The 25,484-nt window shown below is 34.8% G+C and overlaps 2 protein-coding genes across 3 annotated transcripts; one reads left to right on the forward strand and one right to left on the reverse strand.

Moving 5' to 3' along the window:
- Window positions 1-1,079: 1,079 nt before the first annotated feature.
- Window positions 1,080-3,771, forward strand: LOC108213244 (growth-regulating factor 3). The gene is made up of 3 exons (XM_017385014.2): window positions 1,080-1,751; window positions 2,053-2,359; window positions 3,221-3,771. Exons 1-3 carry the CDS (start codon window positions 1,385-1,387, stop codon window positions 3,636-3,638), a joined length of 1,092 nt encoding a protein of 363 aa, XP_017240503.1. The 5' UTR covers window positions 1,080-1,384; the 3' UTR covers window positions 3,639-3,771.
- Window positions 3,772-4,704: 933 nt separating this feature from the next.
- LOC108212093 (1,4-alpha-glucan-branching enzyme 2-2, chloroplastic/amyloplastic) lies at window positions 4,705-24,494 on the reverse strand. Of its 2 annotated transcripts, XM_064089422.1 has the most exons (23): window positions 24,218-24,494; window positions 23,925-24,114; window positions 23,173-23,333; window positions 22,242-22,540; window positions 19,287-19,385; window positions 18,880-18,922; window positions 17,023-17,082; window positions 16,457-16,537; window positions 15,269-15,385; window positions 15,087-15,170; window positions 13,793-13,914; window positions 13,457-13,576; window positions 12,692-12,821; window positions 12,484-12,594; window positions 11,550-11,678; window positions 9,707-9,810; window positions 9,162-9,306; window positions 8,384-8,531; window positions 8,168-8,268; window positions 7,448-7,525; window positions 6,196-6,351; window positions 5,417-5,491; window positions 4,705-5,331 (listed from the first exon to the last, which is right to left on the reverse strand). In XM_064089422.1, the coding sequence occupies exons 2-23, from the start codon at window positions 24,052-24,054 to the stop codon at window positions 5,227-5,229; spliced, it is 2,598 nt and encodes an 865-aa protein (XP_063945492.1). In that variant the 5' UTR covers window positions 24,055-24,114; window positions 24,218-24,494; the 3' UTR covers window positions 4,705-5,226. The 2 variants fall into 2 exon arrangements, with proteins under 2 accessions (XP_063945492.1, XP_063945491.1); XM_064089421.1 differs by having other exon boundaries at window positions 23,925-24,494.
- Between the last annotated feature and the right edge of the window lie 990 nt (window positions 24,495-25,484).

Here is a 25,484-nt window from a genome sequence, read left to right on the forward strand (position 1 = left end):
TCGTTTTAATCGACTCAAAAAGAAGTAAATTATTAAAGCATTTTCAATAATATTGGTAAAAATTGATTCGTTAAATTTGAACAGATAAAATATTTTGTAAAATTTACCAAATTTGGACCTTACTTTGAAGTAATTATTGTATAATAAAATATTTGCTGGTCTTAATAATGAGACTGTGCATTTAGCATCTCAATGTGGATCAGTTGAATGAAACTTTCGAGTAGCACAATGGAATTTATTACACTACTGAGCAAAAGCCTGAGTTTGGCTGAAACTGAACTTGTATTAATTATCACAACCGGGACAGTATTTATCAGCTGACAAGGCTTCTTCTTCCTTGCTTCTCTATGATGTATCATGTTTATCATCCCAGACACTCTTTTTTCCTGTCTCCTTCAATATAAATTCTGCTGCTGGTACATTGCTATTCTTACTACTATTGTATATTCTAACTTAGCTATGGACTATGGTATTATACTAATCAAGATTTATCGAATCTTAGAAGCTAGAGTTATTAGGTTCAGAGTACTCTTGATTATCTCGGATTCAACTCGTGATCGATTTGAATTTCGTAGAAGCTCAACTTCGAGTCGAACAAATAGTAAAATAGAAAGACCTGAACTAATCCGAAAAACTGTTAGCACGAGCGATAAGCACCTAAAATCACGGTCTCGACCAACTAGGATACCATGTTGGTTCCATTTGTTTTCTTCCTAACCTCTAAAGCTTAAAGTTACTGTGTATCCCACCCTCTTGTCAGTATAATCTGACATGCATATACTATAATATACTCCCTCTGTCCCATTTAATTGTATACGTTTCTTTTTAACTGCTCGACACGCATTTCAATGCTCTTGTAAAACATAGTTCCGTAACTTATTTTTGAGATTTTTTTTTTTTGAATAAAAATATAACATCTAAACTTTAATTCAGAAAAATAAAATTTTAAAAATAAATTATACAACTACACTTTAGAGGAGCATTAAAGTCCGTGCCGCGTCCCCGTCCCCCGATGTATACTACTGAGGGGGACGGAGGGAGTAATATTTTGACCTGATCTCTTTTCAAAATTTTCTTATCCCTGTCCTGTCTGACTCAAAGAGCCACCTCCTCACCCCACTCCCCTACTCCCCTTGAACCTAGTCTTAGCCTCAGGCATGTAATGCTACTCCTTACACCTTCCACAAACAATCAAATAAAGCACTGTTTCAATCAGTCTGCAAAAGAGGACCTTTTCTAATCTTTTTACATGTTCAGTTTCAACTCAAAATCTAGTCTTCACTTAACTTATTACTAACACTCACCTCACTACTCCAACAACCCTAAAAGGCCAAAAAACAACAAGTTGAACCCAAATCTTACACATTAAATCTAGCAGCACTAGATGGATTTGCAGCATCTCAAGCAGTGGCAAAAGCATGAGTCAGATGAGCAGTCAGACTCCACAAGATTACTTCTGAATGACTGTTACTATCAGCAGAACCATTCTAACTGTTCAGAACTTCCTTTGTTCACTTCACCTGAACAATCTGCTACTAAACTTGACCTCCATTCAGCACCACCTGCATCTCATAGCAGCTACTTTAGCATGGCTCAGTGGCAAGAACTTGAAGTACAGGCTTGTATCTACAGGCATTTCATAGCTGGAGCTCCTGTCCCTCCTCAGCTACTTCACTTGGTCAAGAAGAGCCTCATTCTCAGCTCTCATTCTTCTTCTTCATATTATCACTCCTCTCCTTATCATTCAGCTTGTAAGCTTATTTACTCCCCCCTTTCACATTTTTAATGTCTGCATTTTAGAGTTCAGAACTAATTGTAATTTATTATTTTTGATTTTTTTTTGTCTTTCTTGTTTTTGTTATTAGCATAAAAATTTATCCAATGTGCGAAATCTGATCATTAAAGTAATTTGTACTGCTGTGACGGGTGATTTGCATCTTATTGTTAGTCTAATATGACTATTAGTCAATACATGAGGTTCTGATTTCCGTTAATCAGTTTTATTAACTATGAACCAAACGTCTCATAAATTTTTATTTGTGTAAAAATTAGTGTTGCAATCAGGAGGATACTGGGGAAGAGGAGGGATGGATCCGGAGCCAGGGCGGTGCAGGAGGACTGATGGGAAAAAATGGCGGTGTTCGAGAGATGTTGTGGGTGGCTACAAGTACTGTGAGCGCCACATGCACCGTGGCCGCAACCGTTCAAGAAAGCCTGTGGAAACTCCCACTGCTCACTCAAATGCTGCTTTTCCCCTGGAAGACACTAATCAATCCGTTGCAGCTCAGCCACCGACAGCCACTCCTTTTCGGCTTTCGGGGCCTTCACATTCCTTTGATTTGCTTCCTGTCAATCACAGGTTTTTAGTCTCCCTGGTTTTCTTTTCATTTTTATGTTGTCTCTGTTTCTTGTTACATTTTGTTAAAGGCCTAGAGAATCTGAAATAAAAATTGCTTTAGAATCAAAATGCCTGTTCCCCAGCAGGTGAGAAATCGAAAAATTATTAGAAACTAGAATGTCTGGACCCTCGTCACATACTACTGGCCTGCTTTGCTATATTCCATCTTTTCATCCATTTAGCTTTTGAAGAATTGAATTTGGTGGGGGTTCAGCTCCCTTACATCACTAAGGGTGTTATATCAGAGTGCCCACCATTCTCCTCAAAATCTATCAAGGATCTACCCTTCTCCACGAGTACTTATTTAAGCTATGGTAATCATTATATATCATTCTGTTAAATCTTGAAAAAATATTAATGAAAAAGTTAACAAACAGATGATGTTATATTTCATTAAGTTTACAGTTAATTATTTTCCAAGATTTAACATAGTGATATATAGTGATTTTAGAGGCTAAAATGAGTTGCTGTGGAGATCGGTAGTCACTTGATAGTTTTTGACGAGAACGGTAGACACTTTGATATAAAACCCCATCAGGGAATCAATGCACTAGAGATTGTTAAATTTTTTAGCATAGCCCCCACTCTGAGCAGACTTTTAGCCAAAAAATGAAATTGGCAGGTCCCTCAATTATGGCCTTTGAGAAACATATTTGATCCTACTTCCATTTGAACAGTTTTGAATTAGAGAGATCAGTCTGTGTCACATAAAGCCAGCTAAAGGACCAAGCAAACCCATACCATTTTCTGAGCTTTACGACAATAATTCATATATAGAAACTAGTAGCCCTGACATTGCATGGATTGATTTTTTCTCTTCAGGCCCTGTGGAACTGTTAATGAAACTAAAGGCTTATATGAGATGCCTAAAAGGGAGTTGTCGGAGAATAGTAAATCGAGCAGCAGTCAGGTTCTACGTCCTTTCTTTGATGATTGGCCGAGGTCTCTTCAAGAATCAGAAAGCCTGGGAACTTCACTCTCTATTTCTGTACCTGGAAACCCCTCATCAGATGTTTCTCTAAAGTTGAACTCTTGTGGTGCTAGGGGCAGTCCTGGACCCGAAGGGCATGTCAAAAGAGAGCAACTCCAGTCACAATGGGGCAGCTCTAGTTCTCCTTGGGGCACAAACCAAATGGGAGGACCACTGGCTGAGGCATTAAGATCATCATCGACAACAATGTCCATGGCGACAAGCGTCCTACACCAGCAGCGTGTGGCAGGGAACTATACCAGCACCTGACTGATCATAGATCAGTTGTAATATTTATCTGTTCTGTCTTTCAACTACGTTGTTTAGCAATCAGTTATCATCAACTGTATATGGATATTGCTTGTGTCCCTTAGTTTAAATGTTTTTTGTATTCGGTAGAGCACCTGGGATCTAAAGAGCATTAGCTGTGTAAATTTCGATGTGTGCATTCGGACAGGGGGCTTTAAGGGGCATATTTAAGACATGAACACTCAACAATTGTTCGAGAAGGATTCAGTGCCAAGCTAAATACACAAATGAGATAATCCCAATAAAAACAGAGCTAATTTGATAATGGCAGGACATGCTACTATTGAACCTTGATAAATGAATGCCGACCATAGAATTTTATTCATTTATCGAGTTTAAAAATATTTTGTCTCTGTTATGTCAGGACATGAAGAATTATTCATTTACAGTATAGTTTTTACTTTTTACTGTGCCACTGAACGCCGAAATTTAAACACAATTTTGTGAATGATCAAAGTGAAAGAGGACAAGACCACCTCTCCTCAAGAGGAATGATGTAGCTGCCAGAGTAACGGCTCTTAAAAGCTTAAAGGTACCCCCTTTATGGCTCAGTTCATTTCCGGGAGGTCCCATAAAAACAATAGTCTTCATTCGAGGCATAAATATACAGCCATTATCTAGCTTGCAAGTTTAAAAAATAAAGAAATGCTACGATCGTAAGGGTTCTATTATAGAACTTAACTGGGCAGAGTCACAGAGCAAAGTGCAAACCCAGACCCCAGTACAGTTTTCAGTAAAATCAAAACCGAATCGAAAATTTTCGGCTTTAGAAATTTGAAAATTAAAAGATTCCTATTCTACAATTTCGATTTTTCTTTAATTAGTTGTTTATCGATTTAAGAGGTGTTCGACTCGGCTAACTCCGAGAATTATTAGAACAGATACTTATTTGTAAAGTATATAAACCTGCATTGTCAAAAAAAAATAAAAAAAATCCTCTTTCCAAAATTAATAGTTATTCATTAATAGAAAATATCATAACATGCATATATAATGTATTCTTTTTAATAACTTTACACAATTAAAATACATTAATAAAAAGTTTTTTAAATAGAACGCATGCATTTTTAAATTATACCAAAGGTCACATGTACACAGAAAACCTGCAGCTAGATTAGTGACACCGACCAGGAGTCACGACTCACCATGGTGCGCTCATTAACATTTAACAGTTGCAGTACCAAGAAAATTTTAAAAGCCCTACATGACTACTACATCATTGGGCTCATACTATACAGACTTCAGTGTAACCTCACAAAGATACTATCATACATGTGACAGACATAATAAAAGATTATTGTACTGCATTCCCCGAACCTCTTGCTTTGTGGCCTACAAAATATTGGTACCGAAATCAATGATATTTGGTAGCTTACTACTCTGACATGTATGTACAACATTTCCATCTTAGCTCTTCCGATTCTTTCCCAGCCAGTGATATCTTACATGCAAAATGGCATCAGATATGGTCCAGTTCTATCTTGGATAATCCAAGAGAGGTTAATGCCGTGCTTTCCTTAAGGGAGAGTCCGCTGGAATTTGACCGACTTTACTTAATTGGCTTCACTCCACCCTCTACTAGATGATACACCACTGCTGTTCTTGATGGTGCATATACCATAAATGAACGCGGTCTATTATCATAAGCTCCTTCCTGCAGAGAAACAGGGTTATGTTAAAAGCTGTTGAGACAATTTATACTCACGTGGTTGCTCTCCATCCCAGGTTCATGTTCTTACGAAAGAGAAAAAATCTGCACTGTGATCAATTCTGCTAAAACCTCCAAAGAGCTTGTCATCTGAATCCAGCACAATCTGAAACAAGTACCACACATGGCTACTATGTTAGTTAAATCAAGCATCATTTTTATGGAACATAAAAATCAATTCTTTTGTTCACAGGAAAAGTGAGGGGGACAAGGGGAGGCCTATGATTGAGGACAAAGAGGAAAAGCGATAGGCACAAATATGCACGTGTGTGTGTGTATACATTTCATTGACAACAATACACTAACAAATATATAACTGACACTCAGCAGGTCCACAAGATATGAATTTTAGGCTGTATGCAAGACTGACGCCCCATGGTTTACACCTTACGTTGTGGATCTGTCTGGAGATGAAAGACCGTCCAGTTTCTATTTTAAATTTCTACTTTCTTGACAAATAATCCAAGGATATTTTTTGATGATACAAGTTCTGCCCTGCTTGTTACATGTGGAAAAAGGTTTTAGCGACCAGGAAAAATATTTCTGTTCACGTATTGGTTCCACAAACTAACAGAAATCTTCAATTATACGTGTTAGGATCGTTCTATGTAGTATGCTTGGACTGAAAACCCAATGATTATTTATGAAAAATTCCTACTTTAACTCTGGATATTAGATATAGAATGATATATCCTTTAACACTGATCACATTGTTTGTGAACAAGTTGCACTAGAAAAACAATACAGAGAAAGAACATCTTTAAACGAAAAAAATATGCAGAGGGGTGGTCTGGTAAGGTGGTAGCATACCTTGTATTTTCCTGACTTTAAACAGCCCACGCGGTAGTCGGAGTAGCTGTTTGTCCAGTGAAAATTGAAAACAAAAACCAAGTTCCCTCTTTCAAAAACAATTACCCTGTCCCCTTCATCCTTGCGTGATATATATTGGTGCTCTGAAGTCATAAACTGCAACAGAATGTGGACCGGTTACTATCATTGGGGAACACAAAATTTAATGGAGATAATTAGACAAATAATAGGGAAAATATACATGTTAATATATATGATTATCAAGTATATAGGATAGATAAGAAGGTAAGACATTTGCAGATTACAATATGCATGCAAATTCCCAACCAATTTTGGACTTTGTTGAACATTTGGTGATGTACTACGAATCATCTCATCATAATCAAATGAACACAGAGGCCTTTGATAGCATAACACACGCAAGTACAATCTGCTATACACAAGTGGGATGATGTAAGCCCCGGTTTAAGAATTTAAAGACCCCCCCATTACTAGGGGATGCAGAATGACTTGAGCAACATGCAAAAAGTACAAACTAAAGACATCCATCTCACATAACCAAAATAAAGCCTCATATTAGAAAATATTTTCCCTGCCACCATAATTAGATTAGAGTAGAGAATGTATAAGCAGCTATAATTTAAGATAATGAGTCATATAAGACCACTTTATACATTGCTTCTATTCTATACCACTAAATTTGTTTTTACCATCAAGCATCTGTTTCAGGGACAGGCATGTGGAGCTTCATGCTGATTTATTTTCAAACCATTAGAAGTCTTGACAGAGGACGGCAAATAGCCAACTTAGGGTGGCATATTATATTTATTACTCATCTGGTGGTTGAAGGTGACCGAAGCATGCTTTGTAATAAATTCGAGCTTCCTCAAATTTGTAGGCAGTTAGGACGTTGGAATGAAGCCTAAAAATTCGTACCTAGGGCACAAGACTCCCACATTAAAAGGTCCTGGGAAAGTCCAGATATATGCAACCTTAAATGAAGTCTGTGAATGTAATTCTAAATTGTACATGATGAGCCTAGCCTACTCGTAACTTCTTGACGGTCATCACATTCATCGTTACTCTGCGGGTACTTATATTTTAAAAGTTGGCAAGGGTTGAATTATATTTCCATGCTTGCGGTAGTAGTCTATCTTATAATAAAAACATGGTTATAAACCATGCTCCCACTTGTGGTAAATAATCACATTGCGTAGAAGTTGAAATAGAGCGAGACATTGAGATAACATACACTATGTGTTCCTTCAAGATGTTGCATTGCCACATCAAATTCTTGCAAACCATGATATCTCAGATAATCCGCATCCCCCTGAACATTATTAAAATATAGAATCAATTCAAAAACCACATCAAAGCATTTTTTTTATTTTATTTTGCTAAATACATCAAAGCATATTTGATGTCACACGTACAAAACTTCTACTGCTAATCTGAAATGCATGATGATATACAGAAAAACCTTGCAGTCTTTATTGACAAATATGCACTAAAATTCATGTTTGCAGTCTTGGCATAATAAGACCAAGGGTAAAGCATATCAAGACTAAACCAGCATGAGGCAATCACGCAAACCCAAGCTTCTCATTTAAGAACAATATAATAAATCATTTTCTGGGTTAAAGTTGAATTTATTTGACTAGGGATGAAGCAAAATTATGGAGCTACAAACACATATTTGCACATGATATATTTTTAAACACAATATATCATGACTTTCAAAAGCTTAATATTCAGACTTGACATGCCACGGTTGTTCAAAGTCTGCCACCCGGCATGTCATGGAAACAAATGATTGGATATTTTGGTCTGTAGGTTCACATGCTCATAAAAATATTAGACCCCTAGTAACAGAGACACACACAGAAAAGTTCTCAACTTTGCAAAATAGAAAAAACACAATGCAATAGTTTCCCTAAGTTGCAACACGCTTTCTGATAAAAATTGAATTTACCAGGTCAAATCTCCTCCGGCACTTGTCGAAGCTATTGCCATTGCCCGGGACAAATTTCCCATCTGGAAGATGCTGGTCAGCCCTTGGAAAATCAATCCATTCTAATAGATAGATATTCCAAAAATTTAAGCACATGTAACACATGAAAATCAAACATAAGAAAAGCGAATCATGCGTCTTGCTGCAAAACTGAAGAATCAAAAGGCCTATCCGTACCAGGATGTCCAAATTCATTTCCCATGAAATTCAAATAGCCCTCTCCACCTAAACCCATAGTAATAAGTCTGATCATCTTGTGCAAAGCTATTCCACGGTCTATTAGTGGAGTTGACGGTCTATCTAATGCCATGAAGTCATACATATCCTGAAAAAGTTCAGAAAAGTATCAGCAATTTAACAACAAAATCATAAATTCACAGACAATTTAATAAGATAATAACTACAAAATTCCTGATATAGTGAAAACTGAAAAGTCATCACTGTAGATAAGCCCACAAAAAGCACAAAATTTAACATTATTTGTAAAATGGGACCAGGACTGCGCTTAATATTTACCTACTCCTGCTTTGTAAAAGAAGAGAGGATAGAGTGACATCAGACTGACATCTCAAAAAATATGTCTTCAATGCTACAAGGTGTCGATACAGAGCTGATAGATATCATAGTGGGGCCTAAACACAAATACTAGTCCCCTATGTGAATAAAAAACTATCAAGTCATTCTTTAATTAATATGAAGATGTAAGAAAATCGAGCACTACTTCACGTAATAAAGTATGCGGTGACAATCATGTTATAGTAAAGCTGCATACACTGCGCAATGACAGGACTACAGGATAGTTGTGGCCTTGTGGGCAAGTAAAAATCAAGAAGTGCTTACGATTCATTTCAGTATTTCCGTTACGGCTACATAGCTTATGTTATAGGATAATGATGATATAGTGGCAATATCAGTAAAAGTTTCAATGCAAATAATTAATATGAACTCATATGACCTTATCCATCAACCAGAATGCGATGGTTTTGTCACCAACTAATGCTTGATCGTGACTTTCAGCATAAGCAACACAGTTCTCTGACCACCGTCTGTTAGTAAGTGTGTGAGTAATATCACCCATTTGCCAGTCTTCATCCCTTTTTCTGCACCAAACAAAGCAGAAAAAACTAAATGTGAAAACAAGTCAAAGTCACATACATGCGGCCACTTGGCTGGTTAAAGATTATGGAACATAAGCCCCAAAAAACCTGCACCAGATATAAGCAAAATATAAAACCTATAATACATAACTATCAGCAAAAAGCCTAATGTGTCGAATGATGTTAATGAAAATTAGGAAACTATACTATATCACCATTTAATCTGCTTTCAGTTACATCAAAGGATAATTCAAGTTAGATAACTGCAAGCTCAGCTGTAAAACATTAAAAGACTAGAGTCAGCTAGCTGTTAGTGCTACTGCTTCCCCATTTTAATTTTCAAACAATCCCCTGATTGTATTGGAATGTCGGCTATATGAGGGGAAGAAGAGATATTGCATACTTTAGAAGCTCAATCCATTTATCAGCAATTGCCATATGCAAGCGATAGTCAAATCCAACACCACCATCTTGTACAGGAAGACCAAATGTCGGCATTCCACTAACCTGTAAAGTAAAAAATCCTCACGTCACGCCCGTCGCCCGGAAAAAAAAAAACTTATTTAGAGCAACTCCAATAGGACATAATAACACTAACAAGGTGTACTCCGATAGGCATAATAACAATAACATGGTGTGATATTCACCATTTGAGTGAACATATACTCCAACTGAACAATACAAGTTACAGCAATTAAGTGCAAATGGAAAGTGTTCCACCAGATTTTTTGTAACATTATTCAACTGGTGCAAGTTCTATATTAAATTTGACTCTTCGATATTTCTGTTATATGATATCATTTGTTACTTGAAACAAATAAAATTTGTTTAATATATGAACAAATTTAATTCCTAATTATATTTAAATTTAATTTAACTTATCAAAATAACGTATACTGATTATGTTTCAATGTGAATGATTTAGTAACTTCTAAAATTTTAATATACAGTGGTAGATATAGTGCGGTGCATTTTATACTCATTTTATGAGATTGTCTTGAAAAAGCTGAGATTAATAATCATTGATATATTAAAGTGAAGATAATATTTCTTTGAGGTATAACACTAAATGTAATGTAATAATTCCCAATATACATTTGTTAAGTTACACATCAAGGTTTTAGGATTACCAGGATCATATATTATAATTGAACCTTCAATAAATAGCTTACTTTTGGGGCAGTAATTTGCCTTCGTATCCATAATAGATAATGAGAATGTTGGGGGTGGCATGGGATCAAACTCGAGATCACTGCAGAGCTTGCCGTTTTAGGTTACTAGTTCAAGTTATCCTAAAACCCCAAGGTGATAGGAGGGACGCCATTTTAAGTTACTAGTTAAAGTTATCCTAAAACCCCAAGGTGATAGGAGGGTGATTACCAGGATCATATATTATATTCTAACAAATATTTCAATGTGTAACAACTTTTAAATGACACTGCTCACATCAATTCTTTAAATAAATGAACTTAGGATGACTATGTACTCTTTTAAAAATGTATAGACGATATCTGCTTTAATTTAATACAATATGATAATAAGCAAGTAATTTTCATTCTTTACTAATTAATTCCCAATGTACAACACTCTGTGCATGATATAGAAGAAACTTGCTGCAGTTTGGAGTTTATTTACTATTTCTCTATATTAACTGTTAATTATAATAATCTAAGTATAGTGTTATTCTTGGTGTAGAAATTAGAAAGAGGTTAGGAACATTCCCTTTACAGTAAGAATAGTATTCTTTCTGGTCAATCAAACTTAGCATCATAGCACTAGGGTTAATTCAGAATACTGTTCAATCACTTCTAATCATATATAAGAGCAATATAAGCAGTTTATTCCATGGCAGATCTATTTTTCACCTAGCTTTTAAACAAATTTCCAGATGCCAAGCATTTTAACTTAGCATCCCTAGTAACCTACTAAGGGGCCTTTGAATCAGGATGATTTGAATCTGGAAGACTGCATCTTTAAGATATTTAAATGGTTCAGCTCGAAAATTTGGAATGAACCATACACTAATTTCTGAGCTTAATCCAAAAAAAGAGGAGGTCGATTTAGCCCAAAAAATTATTCAATCAACTTAATTCTAGATCACTAACTTATAATGTCCCCCTAAGATGGTAGTGTAAACAAATTCTGCATATATTGTACAAAAGATATTAATAGCATCCATACGTTTTACATCCATGAAAACACTGTTAACCCCAAAATATAAACTTTATCACAAGAGTTGGACTTACATCTTCACCAATGGAAATAGCTTGAGGAAAAAGCCCATGTATTACATCATTAACCAGCATCAAATAAACCACAGCGTCAACATCAGTTGTGAACCCAAAGTACTCATTGTAATTTCCAGTAAATGCCACCTTTAAATTAGAAAAATGTCAGCACATATGGCTTGTAACCACTGATGGATATGAGACTAACACAGAGCCAAATTATAGTTTTAAGAACACAATTATAACTGAGTCTACCAGGTGAATAGCAACTAAAGATTTTATAGGTGATCTCAGCATCGCTTGACTTAACTGGTTTTTTCTCTATTTATTTGATCCAGTATGCTAGATAATTTGACTAAAATGTGTATCCATATACAAATTTAATTTATTTTATTTGACAAAGTGGTCCAGAATGAATTATGATGCAGTCTCCAGAAGATTTGGCACAATAACTTAGTCGAAATATCCAAATAGAAAGTGACTGTTAATTTAGAATAAAATTTCAGAGGGGGCAAAAGTTAAAGTGGAATCATTTAAGGCAGTCGTTAGAGCTACTATATGGGCTAATATTTGTGTTAGTTTTCAAAATACTATAAACAATCAACTGTTATTGTGGACGGCCATGAAAGCTTAACAATTTAAATACTTTATATGTCAAACACTAGCAACAAATAATGAAGTCATCAAACATAGTTATAAAAACAAAACTCAAAATTTTGATCATCTACTTATTGCAACCGAGTTTTGGACATTCCAACCAAAATTTTGATGAGCTACCTATAGGCTATAGCAACTAATATGAGGTTCACCAAGGGAGTTAATATAATAAATTACTATTTCTTCGTAAAATTAAATTATATAATTCCTTGCATGATAAGGGACAGCTCTTGTCTCTGCTGTTGAAGGAAAATTATATCCAACACAGACATATATTAAAATTCCTCTTCTTTACCTGCAACCCATGGTGGGTATACATCATAGAAGTCACACCATCAAATCTGAACCCGTCAAACTTGTATTCATCCAACCACCATCTTGCATTTGAAAGTAGATACCTTAGTACCTAAAACAGCGGTTTTACATTAATACTTCTATGTACGGACTTTTAAATATATATTACTCAGCATGCAGTGCTCCAAATTTTGCATGGTATCACATACTTCCCAATGGCCATAGTTAAAAAGACGAGAGTCCCACATCCAATGATAACCTCGTTCTCCAGAATGAAAGTAATGGCTATCAGTTCCATCAAACATGTTAAGCCCATCCAGAGTGTTATTCGATGAATGGCTGGAAAAAAAATCAGGTATTTACTACAGCAAAGCCATATGTAATCTAGTGGAAGCATAATAAAATTACTAAGCAGATACTTCAAAATAGAAGTTACTAACCCCCAATATCATTGCATTTATAACATAGGAAATTATAATAAAACACTTTGGTGCATTTACAAGCAACAGAGCAGCTACATATATAAAGAAGCCTGTACTGTGCGCTTCTTGATTCACCTTGCAGAGTAAACAAATTACTCTCTTTATTGCTCGATGTCAGGTTGTCAAACAAGTCCACATTAACATCATCATTAATATATGGCATACAAATTTACCACCAAGAGGCAAGCAATAATTATCAGGGACTCTATTTAAATATCTCAGCGCATGTCATTGCTGGGTAATTATCGAAATGGCTTCGTTGATCCAATTTAAGGGGCATGTTTTCGACTAAGTAAGAATCTGTTGTTTCATTTAAATAGCAACTCAATCTACATGTCTGTACATATTTCTTCTATATGTCAAAACAATCATAAAAGAGAAGGAACCATATAAATACATAATACTGCATAAAATTAATTTGCTGACTGATACTGTAAGAAATTTTTTAGAAAATATCCTGAAGAGGATCAACATTTATATAAACATATTTACCTATGCACAATATCCATAAGGACAACCAGACCAAGCTCATGAGCTCTGTCTATCATTGACTTCAAATCATCAGGGGTGCCACAACGGCTACTTGGAGCAAAAAAGTTGGTCACATGGTACCTGATGCACACAAGTTACACAATTTGAGGTTCACCAAGTCAAATATGCTTGCTTCCATCCACCGAGTTACATATGACTTGTGACTTGTGAGTATAATTTATTAACAGATAGTTAGGTTTTGAACAAGTTACCAATATATAATATATATTAGATATAAACGTCAAACAGCATGTGTTGAAAAATGATGTGGACACCCAAAAAGGTCCTAGAACTTACCCGAAACTAGCATAATATGAATGCTCTTGAATAGCCATTATCTGGACTGCATTATAACCCAGTTTTTTTATTCGAGGGAGCACATCATCTCTAAAATTTGCATATGTGTTTATGGTTGGCTCCTGCATCAAAGAGTCAACATGTATTGTAATGGCTAGTTAAGTTCCAGGTAATGGTTATAGTATCAAGTATATAGGAGGGAACAAAATGATAGAAAGCACATTTATTACAAAACAAGAGATCAAGTTTGTCAATTTCAGCTAAAGGAAGTGTTGCATTCCCAAAAAAAGCTTTAAAAACAGAGATTTTAAATTTATTGCAACAAAATCTGGATTAAAAAAGGGCAGCATTGAGAGGATTGGAAGCAAAAACGATCTTAATTCCAGGTGATCATTAATCTTTATAAGTTAGCACAAAAGTTCGTCAACAAACCATGTTTACTCTGTTCAGGGATCGATCTGGGGTGCAATGGGTGACTGCAACATACCATAAAGAGTGAAAAGGTGAAAGAGGCATACAGTCATTGATTAATATAATATGCTCGTGTGATTTCAATCAATATTATCCACAAGTCGAGCTGCTGCCCCCATACTAACAGCTGGGTCTATCTCCCTCCTTGGAATGACAGGGCCCCTATTTAACTACCCAGCTAGCTTTTTAAGAAAAAGTCTGCACAACTTGTTTGAGACTACTAAGGCAGGAGGTGGGCACTTATCATTAGGAAAGAAAGGGCCTAAACACGAATGATTTTTTGCACTTGAATGGCAAAGTAAAATGATCCGTTTACTGTATTTCAAGGCCTGTTTGGATACATTTCCGCAGAAGAACAATTAAACTATATATCTCGCCTATTAAGAGCACAGGTGAATATGTGTTCTATGCTGTTGGTAATAATGAAAATGTTCTTAAAAACAAAGAAACACAGACACATAATATACTGTATACATAACAGTACTAATTTTATTTTTAACTAGTGGCAATTTAAACTTTGAATATGATAATAAATAAAAGTCTCAGTAAGTTGTTCAAATAAACAAAATTAACATCCATTCCTGTTTTGCATTTGAAAATGCGGAAAGCAAAGAGTTGAGCCAATTGTGGTAACAGACAACACTGCCCAAACACTAACCATTATTGTAGCAGACTTACAATAAAAGTTCACAACAGAAGAAAGGCAACACAGATAAAAAGACAAAAATGTCTTAAAAGTGTATTTGGAGCAAAATAAAAAGTAGAAAAGGGAATGTTCACTGTATTCCAAATTATTATACTAGAGAGGACAATTGCTTCTTACAGTGCTACTCATTCCGACATGTGCCTCGTAGATCCTAAGTGACTTTGGTTTCTTTGGACGAGGATGTTGAAATACGTGCTTGTCCTGTGAAGGTTATCCGCAAAAGCATTTTATTAAAACATGTGCAAATGTGTTATAAATATGAAATCAGATCTTTAAACATAGAAAAGTGCATTACAGACCTCTTCAGGAGGATCATAGTATATTCCATTATATGGGATTTCACCAGGAGCCTGTACTGAGAACTTAATCCAAGCAGAAATTGAGTCCTTAATGCCAGATGGGGTATCCATGCGAATCTGCCGTGTCATGATCAAGATTCTAAGTGGTGAAGAGATTAAAAACTTGCAGGTTATGCAGCAGGCTATTGATAGCTTAATTATGTTATGTTATTCAGGGGTCAAGATAATCCAGATGGTTTGGAGGATTTTTTATTGGCCAGCTGCCAGATGATCTCTACAGTAGAATGCAACCAATAATTTACTTCAGCAAAACAGAAAATTATTGCTAATCAACAATTATATAATAAATTGTGTCAATTCCAGTTTCCCACATTGATAATGTTTCACTTTGATTATTAGCTCAATAATTGTAATGTCAAATTGGGCATCACAGAGAGTGAAGAAAGTGCAAATACAGTTAAAAAGGGTACAAAAAGGTACGGAATAGGCATTGAAGTAGATCTCTAGTCCTCTACCCTACAATGATATCCCTACAAAAAAAAGATCCCATTTTCCAATATATTCAGTTTTATGAAACCTTGGTTCTCTCTAGACATTCTGGTAGCTCCCCGCACGGAAGTATGATATTTCATTCAACATTCCCCCCACATAGAGGAAAAAACAAACTATGGTGCCCTTTTGAATCCTCCATTGGGTTAGCAACCTAATTTCACTATAGCAGGTAAACCAGGGAACCAACACAGGATACCCGAGATAAGACTTTACAATGCTTCATGCAACAAAAAATAAAATGCTAGATGACCATGATTTCAGTACACATATAGGCGATGACACCTTATAGTCTTATTTGATCCTAGAACGAATATCTGTTACTAATTAAAAACCCAGTGACCAAACAGAGACTTTAAAAGAATCCGCTTTCCATGTACAAAGCAAATGGAAATATGAAAAGTTTCAAAAATGTACTCAAACAAGAGCTTAGGTTGAAATTGTACATTGCAGATACTTAAAATATATCATGCTGCAACTAAAATATCGTGTGATGTGGATTTGAAATTTGTATTTGCATATTCCTCACATTGAGTATTCGGTTTCTTGTTAAAAAGAGTAAGGAAGATAGTGCTGTAAGTAGGAGATTGATAGCATTTTTCTCTAAAGTTATAAGTAAACTTTAACAGAAAGAATTACCTTCACTCTTGAGCCATGGGGAATTGGTGGAGAACCATCTACATTGTTTGGCAAGAAGATCTCCCAGACACCAAATTCATTCTGTTGGTCCACAAAAGAAGTTCTAAGTTGCATTACACAGTTGTAAAAGCATCATCCGTAAAAAAACCACTGCAACTACGCAACTAGCTGCATGCTAAAAGTACTTCAAAAACAGATATGACGCTGTACTGTATTTAATTTGCTAAAGGGCTTCTAAAACAGGTCACGCCTGAGATACATTAATTCCTCTTGCAATGTTAACATAAGTGCAAACATATCTATTCCAGCAAATAAACCAATGACCATAAAAATATTTGTTACAGCCAGGCGCCTAACTAAAAAGGAGTGTATAATAAAGTGAAAATTAAACAATGGTGTGTGCTAGTAACAGAAGGCTGCATTGTGTTTTCACTTGAGTTTGGTAAATGATTCTATATATCTTAATTCTTATTCTTAAGGTCTTCCAACATACAAAGTTTAATAATGGCTACATTGCAACAAATACTAGAATTTAATATATATCCTTGGCAAATCAGAGGACGTACCCGGGTCATTACATCAGCGTTAGGGTTCCAGTTGTTAAAATCACCAATCAATGCTGCAGACTACATATGCAGTGTCAAAAGGTTATGAGCTTTGTGATATTTTACAAAAAGAAATGTGCAGTAAGAAAAGGTCGTGTGCAATGTGCCATATAATATTCTACAACAAGAGAAGTGCAAAAAATCAGCAGACATTACAGTAGAGATATAAGCAGCACCAACACAACAGGTAAAGACACAGAGATAGTTACAAACACAGTTTGGACCTCAAAATAAATCCATTGAATTAAGTTCTAACAAATAATAAATGACATATGACTAGGGGCAGAAAATCAGACCTAACACGAAACGACCCGTGAATTATGTGTTCGGGTTGGATTTTTTTGGTTCGGGTCCCAAATTAACCAGGAAAAAATCGGGTCATATTCGGGTTGATTTCAGGTTACCCAAACTGAACCAAAAGTACTCGAAATATAAATCTTATATATTTATAAAAAATATACTATGTTTTTATATAATTCATGTATTATCTATTATTTAAATTAATAAATATTTTATATAAATCTATTTTAAATTAATTTATAAGATTAAAATGGCATTTATTTAATATCTATTGTATTATTTATCTATTATCTATTATATCTATTATATATATGAATGAATGAAACTATTATTTTGAGTCGGGTCTGGATTACACGAGGGCCGTGGGTGGTGCTAGTCAGGTTAGGGTTGGGTATTCGGACCATTTATAATTTTGGATACTTATTAAAATTTTGGGTAGGGTTCGGCCGTTCGGGTTGGGTCAACTTTATGATCCTGAGTATGTCACCCGATACCCGATATTGCCAGCCCTACACATGACAAGCAAATATTTTACTAATCTATTATATAAATTTAAGATGTGCAGCAAACGTTGCTTCAAAAAGTATAAGAAACTAAGGAAAGCATAAGCATATAATATTGCTGATAAAAAGCAAATGAAACGATTTCCGGAGAGAGATAATCAACTTAAATTATGTAACGACGAGAAACTAATATCATGAAATATATTATGAAAAGGTAATATAATAAATCAAACCAAAGAGATCATGATCAAGATGTTTCAGAAGATGGTCAATTGAGTATCAAACATTGAGTTCTATATCAAACACCCACCCATCTCATTTAAAATACTGTCTGTTCTTATCAACGGATATCGCAACAGGTTTTGTATTCATCGGTTTATGAGTTTTTTTAAAATCTTTTTTCTTATTTTCAGGGTGCTGGGATAGCATATTCAAGATGGGCATTCCCCTTTTGGACATTAACATTTTATTATTCAAATGTTCCCGGTCGTCTTTGCATGTCCGACGGCTAGATTACAAACTTTCTTGAATAAAAGTACTCCTTGTCTAGCTATTGTATTCCGATATAATTCATTCACGTGTATCAGATCTCTAAAAAAAACACTAAAATAACTAGGGATCTGAATTGTGTTTTCATAAATCAGACACCATGGAGACAGGGTAGCTACTTGGGACTTTTTGATAAGATGTGCGGACAGTTTGATATAAAACCCTTGAAACATTTAGCAAGTGAACTTTACTAAATAGAACTAGAAATCTGATCAGTGTTTTCACAAAACAGAGTTTGAGTAGGTGGCACCAAGTAAGAAAACAACTTTTGAACAAATATGGAACACATTACATATATTTAGGTTACAATGCCCAGATACACCACTCCAACATTGAACCAATTGTTTTCAGACTTGGAGCCGTATTCAAGATAAAATCTAATCAAAGCCAAGTTTTGAATAAAAACCATACAGCAATGCTCTATAAACTGGAAGCAAATAACTGACAAGAAAATAACTGGACGCACCTTGGCTCCAGGAGCCCACTCCCTGTAGGTGATACCAGTTTCACTAGCAGAATAAATGAAAAACAATTAGCAACCACAACATACCATTAAGTGATTAGCCATATATTTCTATGGAACTACAGTGTCCTGTTTAGAGGGCTTTAAGATTCAAAAACTTTTAGAACAAAAATCTCTATACTTGTCAACAAAGACAATCTATTGTGTAGACATACCGAAAAACATTTACTTGTTCTGTACTACAGTATTACACAGCTGATAAGTGGTAACATATCAGTACCCTCTATACCCCACATTTGTCTCTATTTAGTAATTCATGATCTTTTCCTTGGATATAAATGAGACATACATAGAACCCATTATAAAAGTTTTTTTTTTTTTTTTTGGTGTGCAAGTACAAGGTAGTTTACCTTCGGACAAAGCCAAACTTCTCATAGCCACGTGAAAACTGTTCTAAACCACCTTCGTATTTGTCAATTTCCTCTCGCATTTTCTTGTAGTGTCCATATCTGAATTAGAGGTAGAAGAAGGAACTATGTTGGATTAGATGATACAAATTAGATTAAAGATAGCCATGTCATCACATGCAGGGATTGTCAACAGAAAATAATTTACTACCATCAATGATGCATCCAAAGAGGCGTTTACTGTAGTATTATCAAACTATATACAGTTAAACCTCTTTAAAGTAATACCCCTCGGACCGGGAAAAAATATTACTTTACCGAATTTATTATTTTATCGATATAATAATATTTTATTACTTTATCGATAAAGTAATATTTTATTATTTTACCGAATTTCTATATGTTTACAAATTATAATTCATTATTTAAAAAAAAAAAAGGAATCAATCACATGCAATGTATTTGATTTAAAATTACTTTTATAATATTTAATAATATGTGAAAACTAAATTCATGCATGCACTAGACGATAGCAATGTCATCCCAAGCGTGTCATCAAAGGAATCACTTCAAGCAATCAACACTTTAAACAATTACTTATTACAACATGAGCAAAACATACCGGGAGTTATTTATGCTTTACATAAAGTCAAGGATGAGGTTAATTTTGACCTTGGTGGAAAGAAGAAACAAACTACTATAGATTCATATTTTTAAAAAACTGAATTTTGTAATTCATATACATTATGTATATATATAATTCATGAATTATTATTTTACATATTACCTGGGCCTTTAATGAATTTCTAAATTTTTATTATTTTATGCTTTTAGCGAAAATATTACTTTATAACATTGGCCCAAGTTGGGACCGACAAAATTTAGTACTTAAGCGGGGTTATTATTTTATCGAATATTATTTAATCGAGGTTTAACTGTATGACATCACATGTCAGTTAAAACAACTTCATAATAGGAGAATCTCTAAAGTACTAGACGGGGCTTACAGGATATTGACTGAGAAAACAGGGAATACAGTTACAACTTAGTAACTTACGAGTCTACAACTAGCAGAACGATATATAGCAATCAATATTGTCGACATACGCATGCTGATACCAAGGGTCAAATTAGAGGTTGCATAAAGCAGTCCTAAAAATCTGATTCTGACAGAGAAATTTTAGAACAGGCTAAAGGTTAGCATTGTGTTCCCGAGCTGAGATTAGAAAAGAACAGTGACAATGAGAAGATTTGGCTCAACTTTCCAGAAGTGGCATGATTTAAAGAGAAGATAAAAACAATTCTAGAAACAAGATTCAACTTTATTAATATATTTCTTTCCTCCCTCATTAAAGAAAACTTAGAAACACATGAAAGTTTGTCATAAATTCCCTTTTCTTCTTCTGCTAAAATCTCTAGTTTTCTTTTCTTTTACTCTCTTAAAACACTTTAATCAGGCTGTAAGAGCATCTCCAACGGTATTAGCTAAAAAAAGGTTGCTTAAATTAGACCTATAAGATATTATGTAAAATTTGTCGAACATAGAAGACATTGTGGTTTGATAGGAATGGCTATATTTTAAAAATGGTGTGTTATTATTATTTCAAGTTGTTATAAATAGAATATATTGTTTTAATAAAGTAATAGATGATGTGGAATCTTGCTACAGGTCTCTAGAAGTTGGCTAAATATAGCCAACCATTTCATATTGGCAATATTTTCTGTTAAGGGGAATGACCCATTGGAGTGCCCATTTCTTTACATATTATCTATATTTTATATATATGGCATGCCACCTGTACTTTTTGCTAAGGGCTTTCGAGGGTTGGAGATATTCTAAGTTAGGGAAATTATCGATTATCCAAAAATGACCTGGATCTAGGAAATCTGGATTTGTAAGTAATGCAAGCAACCTAAGGTGTTATCAAGACCTATGATCCAGTCTAGATTTTTGTCTATATAAAAACAACCAATTCGTATTTTTTTATTTGCTGAAAAGAATACTTATAAGGTGCCTCTAGCAAAAATTACTGCCTGTTTTGATTAAAAAGTTTTAGTATCTTACAGAAAGAGACGGAGGGAAGGGGGGGTACGGGGTGGTCTTGGCCCCCCCAAAACCTTCCCCAAACCCTTATATATATTCAATTTATATGATACAAATTCATAATTTGTAGTATTTAGTCCCCCCAAAACTCATAATTTTGTAGTATTTTACCCTTAAAATTTTTTTAGTAAAATTTCGCCCCCCCAGAAAATTTTTCTGGTTCCCTGCTTACAGACATACCATATAACAATAACGCTAGCCCCAAAAATATCTTCCCCATCTTAAATTGAGTTATGAGTTATAGTATTTCCATTGCTGAGTTTATATGCTGATCAGTAATACAATGTTTTGCTTTATTTTCCATATTTCTACATATTACAGTAATACAATTATACAACAGAAAACTATGCATAACTTCACATTACACAAAGGTTGTGTTTGGAAGTTAGAGGTTTGGGGTGGTTTAGAGGTTTGACCATTTCAATCCGCTAATGCTAGTGTTTGATAGTTAGCGGATTGAAATAGAGGTTTTGGCTCAAAAAGCTAATTTAAAAAGCTAGTTTGAGGAGCTTTTTGGGTTAAAGGTTTTGATATGTGTCACAAAAAGCTAATAAAACCGCTATTTTCCAAACAGTTTTACAATAAACCGTTAATCCAATCCGCTAGTCAAAACATTTATTTCAATCAGCTAGTCAAAACATCTAATTCAATCTGCTAACAGCTAACTGCTAACCCTACCCAAACAGGGCCAAAGTCAACAGTGTGCCACACAGAAGGTACATGCTACCATCTAAAACACCAATAACTTCCAGCGGCCCGTCAAATATCACCATGCAACATCCTACGTTTAACTTTGAAACTATAACACTTACAAAAAGCTTAAGGTAAGAGGAGACTTTGAAGAAGTAACTCACCGATAATCAAGATGTTCTTTATGACTCTTCAAAAGTGGATCTATTTCGTATATTTTCTGGCCAGTTCCCGGTGGAGGAATAGAAATTTTTCTAATCATTTCACTTTCTCTACTTATTGTCCCATTTAGGGAAAGAACTGCTTCTGAACCTAAAGTAGTATCCTCACCTAAACCAAGTAAGGAAACAGATTCAATTTCACCATCAGTTTCACTGTACTCCATTGCTGGTTCTCTATCTTCATTGTCAGTCAAGATGGTGTTGACATGCTCCGACTCTGGTTGATTGTCATTATGTGATACCTTGAAACATAACACAAAAGAGCTGATTAATCATGAATCTCCATAGCTTGCAATAGCAGATATTAAATCAATTACAATTTAGCGCACTTATAGTTGTTTCAACATTGGCTTTTTTCTTGGTGAACAGTGTCATCAATATACAGTAACCGCGATGAACAAGACCACAATAAATAATACCTTTTTTTTTAATGAAATTGTAAATATCTATATCCCAACAAATATGAAAAAGATGGAAAAACCCAAAATCTCATTACTAGTGCGATGCAGATAAGAATTAAAAGAAAGACATAATACCATCAAAACAATACAAATATAGTACTAGTCATATCACTGGTAAATTAGCAGTCCAATTGATTTATTACTGGGCTAATACATGCAACCCTTTAACATGTTTAATTAGTTGGATACTATCATTCAGAAAGATACTTTCCTTACGGGAACTGCCAAGGTCTAAGTGAAGAGTTCATTTTCTAGATTTACGGTTGAAGCTGCAAACTTCAGATCAAGTAATGTACAAGTCAAATGCATGTCACAGTGGCTTTGCATTCATAGTTCAAACTACAAGGCTGGTAAGATTATGCTTCATATTTTATTTGAGTGTGCTTTAAAAGACCAAAGCAGTTGGCACTTACTAGGGGATCTTCTACAGCTAAGTCAGCAGCTTCTAGTTTGCCCTTTAAGGATGAAGAACCATCACTACTTTGACTGCCGGGAACAAGAACTTTCTCAGATGCACCAACCACAAAAGATGAAGATTTAGATTCTTGAGAAAATTTGCCTGCAAAGGTCTTTCCTGCAAACAAGCAATAAATTAGTCACAGCTTGACAGATAAACATCCAATCCTTTTGGGATCTAAACATAGATTCTAATACAGCAATGCCGAATATATAATGTATCCTGAATCCAGTCTCAACACTAAGTCAACCAACTAAATCCAATTGACCATCAATTCATACCACTATGGCAACAAATCACCGTATAACATGAGAACATGTAAATTAAAAATGTGTATACTAAAAATTACAAAAGTGGATGGCGACTGACAGAATTATAAGAAAATATGACTAGAAACAAAAAGTTGAATAAAAAAATATGCAATGGTATAAAACAGAATTTTAAAAAAAGCAAGTGGAAATATATCAAACACTTTACAGCTACAAGCTTCTTTTGGCTTTCCTATCAATTCTGCAAATTACACCATAACAACATAGTATATTATAAATACATGTACATGATGAGAGAATGAGAGAGAGAGACACAGAGAGAGAGAGAGGGGAACGGGAGAGAGAGAGGGAGAGGGGGAGGGAGGGGGAGAGGGAGGGAGAGAGAGAGAGGAACGGGAGAGGGAGGGAGGGGGAGAGAGAGAGAGAGAGAGATTTTTACCGGTAAAAGAGTTGTTTCTCATGAGTAAAGAGAGAGAGACAGTCGACTTGCGAAGAGCATAATTAGGCGAGTAGTTGTAAAGCGATGGAACAGAAGAAGCCGCAGTCGGCAATCGAATCACATAAACCATATCTACAACCTCCGATAAATTCGATCAAACTCCACCACCAATTCACCACCAAAATCAGATCTGAAATACAATAAACACTCCACAATTAAATATCCCAAAAAAAGTGTTATTTTCAAGGCACCAGGAATAACGTGAAGGACAGACAGTGTGCTAATTCAGTAACCTCTTGAATAATTAATAAATGTGTGTATCTATATGTAAGTAGTCCTATTATGAGACGATAGAGAGAGAGGCCATGTGATATTATTGTTTTGTATAAGCTCGCTCCTCAACGAGTGTGATGATCAGTCAAGTGCTGTTGTTGCATGGAGATAGGGGATGTGGGCTCCACCATCACTCCTCTGAGTCGTCCATCTAAGAGGGTTTATATACAAGCACACACAGTAGGTGAGAGAGTGTTTTTACTCGTTTTTGATTAGGGAAAAATCTGGGAGGGTAAAGACGGATGGCCCCTTCTCGGGAAAAGCTGGGATCTAAAAGATGAGGAACGAAAGGCTATCGTTTCTGGTTGTTATTATTAAAATATAGAATATACGTGCACGGGATTACAGTTCCATTTTTGAATAATTTTTTATAAATAGAAATTTAAAGGTTACTCTCCCCGTCCCGTTAATTATTTGCGTTTGATTTGGTTGAAATATATATATATATAATAGTAGGAAAAAAAAAAGAGAAGTGGGATGAAGTGATAGCACCGTTGATTTTTGATGTATAAAAGGAAAATAATAGAGTAAAAATAATAGAATGGGAGAAAAATGGTGAGATCATTAACTATATTTAATAATTTTTGAAATGTAAAAATTGGATTGACAATTCAAAAAGAAAACCGTAAAGAAATGGCTCAAACATGATTGTAACTTTTTATATAAAAATACAAATCATATCATTAGATCTAGATATTAATAATTTATCTTAGAATTCTGGTTTTTTAATACATAAATAATCGAAATATATTATAAATCCCAAATATAATAGAAGGGTACACGTTTGTTAACGTTCTCTTCCAAAATATTTCGGTTAAAATTGAACATCAAATTAGAAAAATAAAATTTTAAGATAATGGAGAAATACTATCAAATTAAAAGAATTCTATATCTTTAATATATTTTATTTTCAGAGTTTTCAGTTAGCTCACTAAAATAATGAAAAAACGGAAATAAAAAAAATGTGCAGAAGTTCTTAACCAAATTAAAACTCGAGAACATTATCGGTAAAAAGAAAAATTCGACTTCTCTCCTCTTGTGTTAAAGATCAGCTTTAACTAGTTTATTTAACCAACTCCATACATTAACTAACAGCATGACAAACTGCTCATACTATTAAAAATCTTTAGACAGTTGCAAATGTATGTGCTCAACTTGAGAGGAAACTTGAAGAAAGGCATAAAGGCAGACACGAAGAAAGGTACTTTTTGTGGATCTTTTTATATG

This window comes from Daucus carota, chromosome 3 (assembly GCF_001625215.2).
Source record: "Daucus carota subsp. sativus chromosome 3, DH1 v3.0, whole genome shotgun sequence".
NCBI classification, from domain to species: domain Eukaryota; kingdom Viridiplantae; phylum Streptophyta; class Magnoliopsida; order Apiales; family Apiaceae; genus Daucus; species Daucus carota.

What these genes read in the sequence shown, in the direction of transcription:
- LOC108213244 (XM_017385014.2), top strand. Translation starts at nt 1,385, where the DNA reads ATGGATTTGCAGCATCTCAAGCAGTGGCAAAAGCATGAGTCAGATGAG. An exon ending in CTCTCCTTATCATTCAGCTT is followed by an intron (nt 1,752 to 2,052) that starts GTAAGCTTATTT and finishes TGTAAAAATTAG; the next exon opens with TGTTGCAATCAGGAGGATAC. An exon ending in TTGCTTCCTGTCAATCACAG is followed by an intron (nt 2,360 to 3,220) that starts GTTTTTAGTCTC and finishes TTTTCTCTTCAG; the next exon opens with GCCCTGTGGAACTGTTAATG.
- LOC108212093 (XM_064089422.1), bottom strand. Translation starts at nt 24,054, where the DNA reads ATGGTTTATGTGATTCGATTGCCGACTGCGGCTTCTTCTGTTCCATCG. An exon ending in TCATATTATGCTAGTTTCGG is followed by an intron (nt 13,577 to 13,792) that starts GTAAGTTCTAGG and finishes TGTGTGCATCAG; the next exon opens with GTACCATGTGACCAACTTTT. An exon ending in GTGCAGATTTTTTCTCTTTC is followed by an intron (nt 5,332 to 5,416) that starts GTAAGAACATGA and finishes GTTTCTCTGCAG; the next exon opens with GAAGGAGCTTATGATAATAG.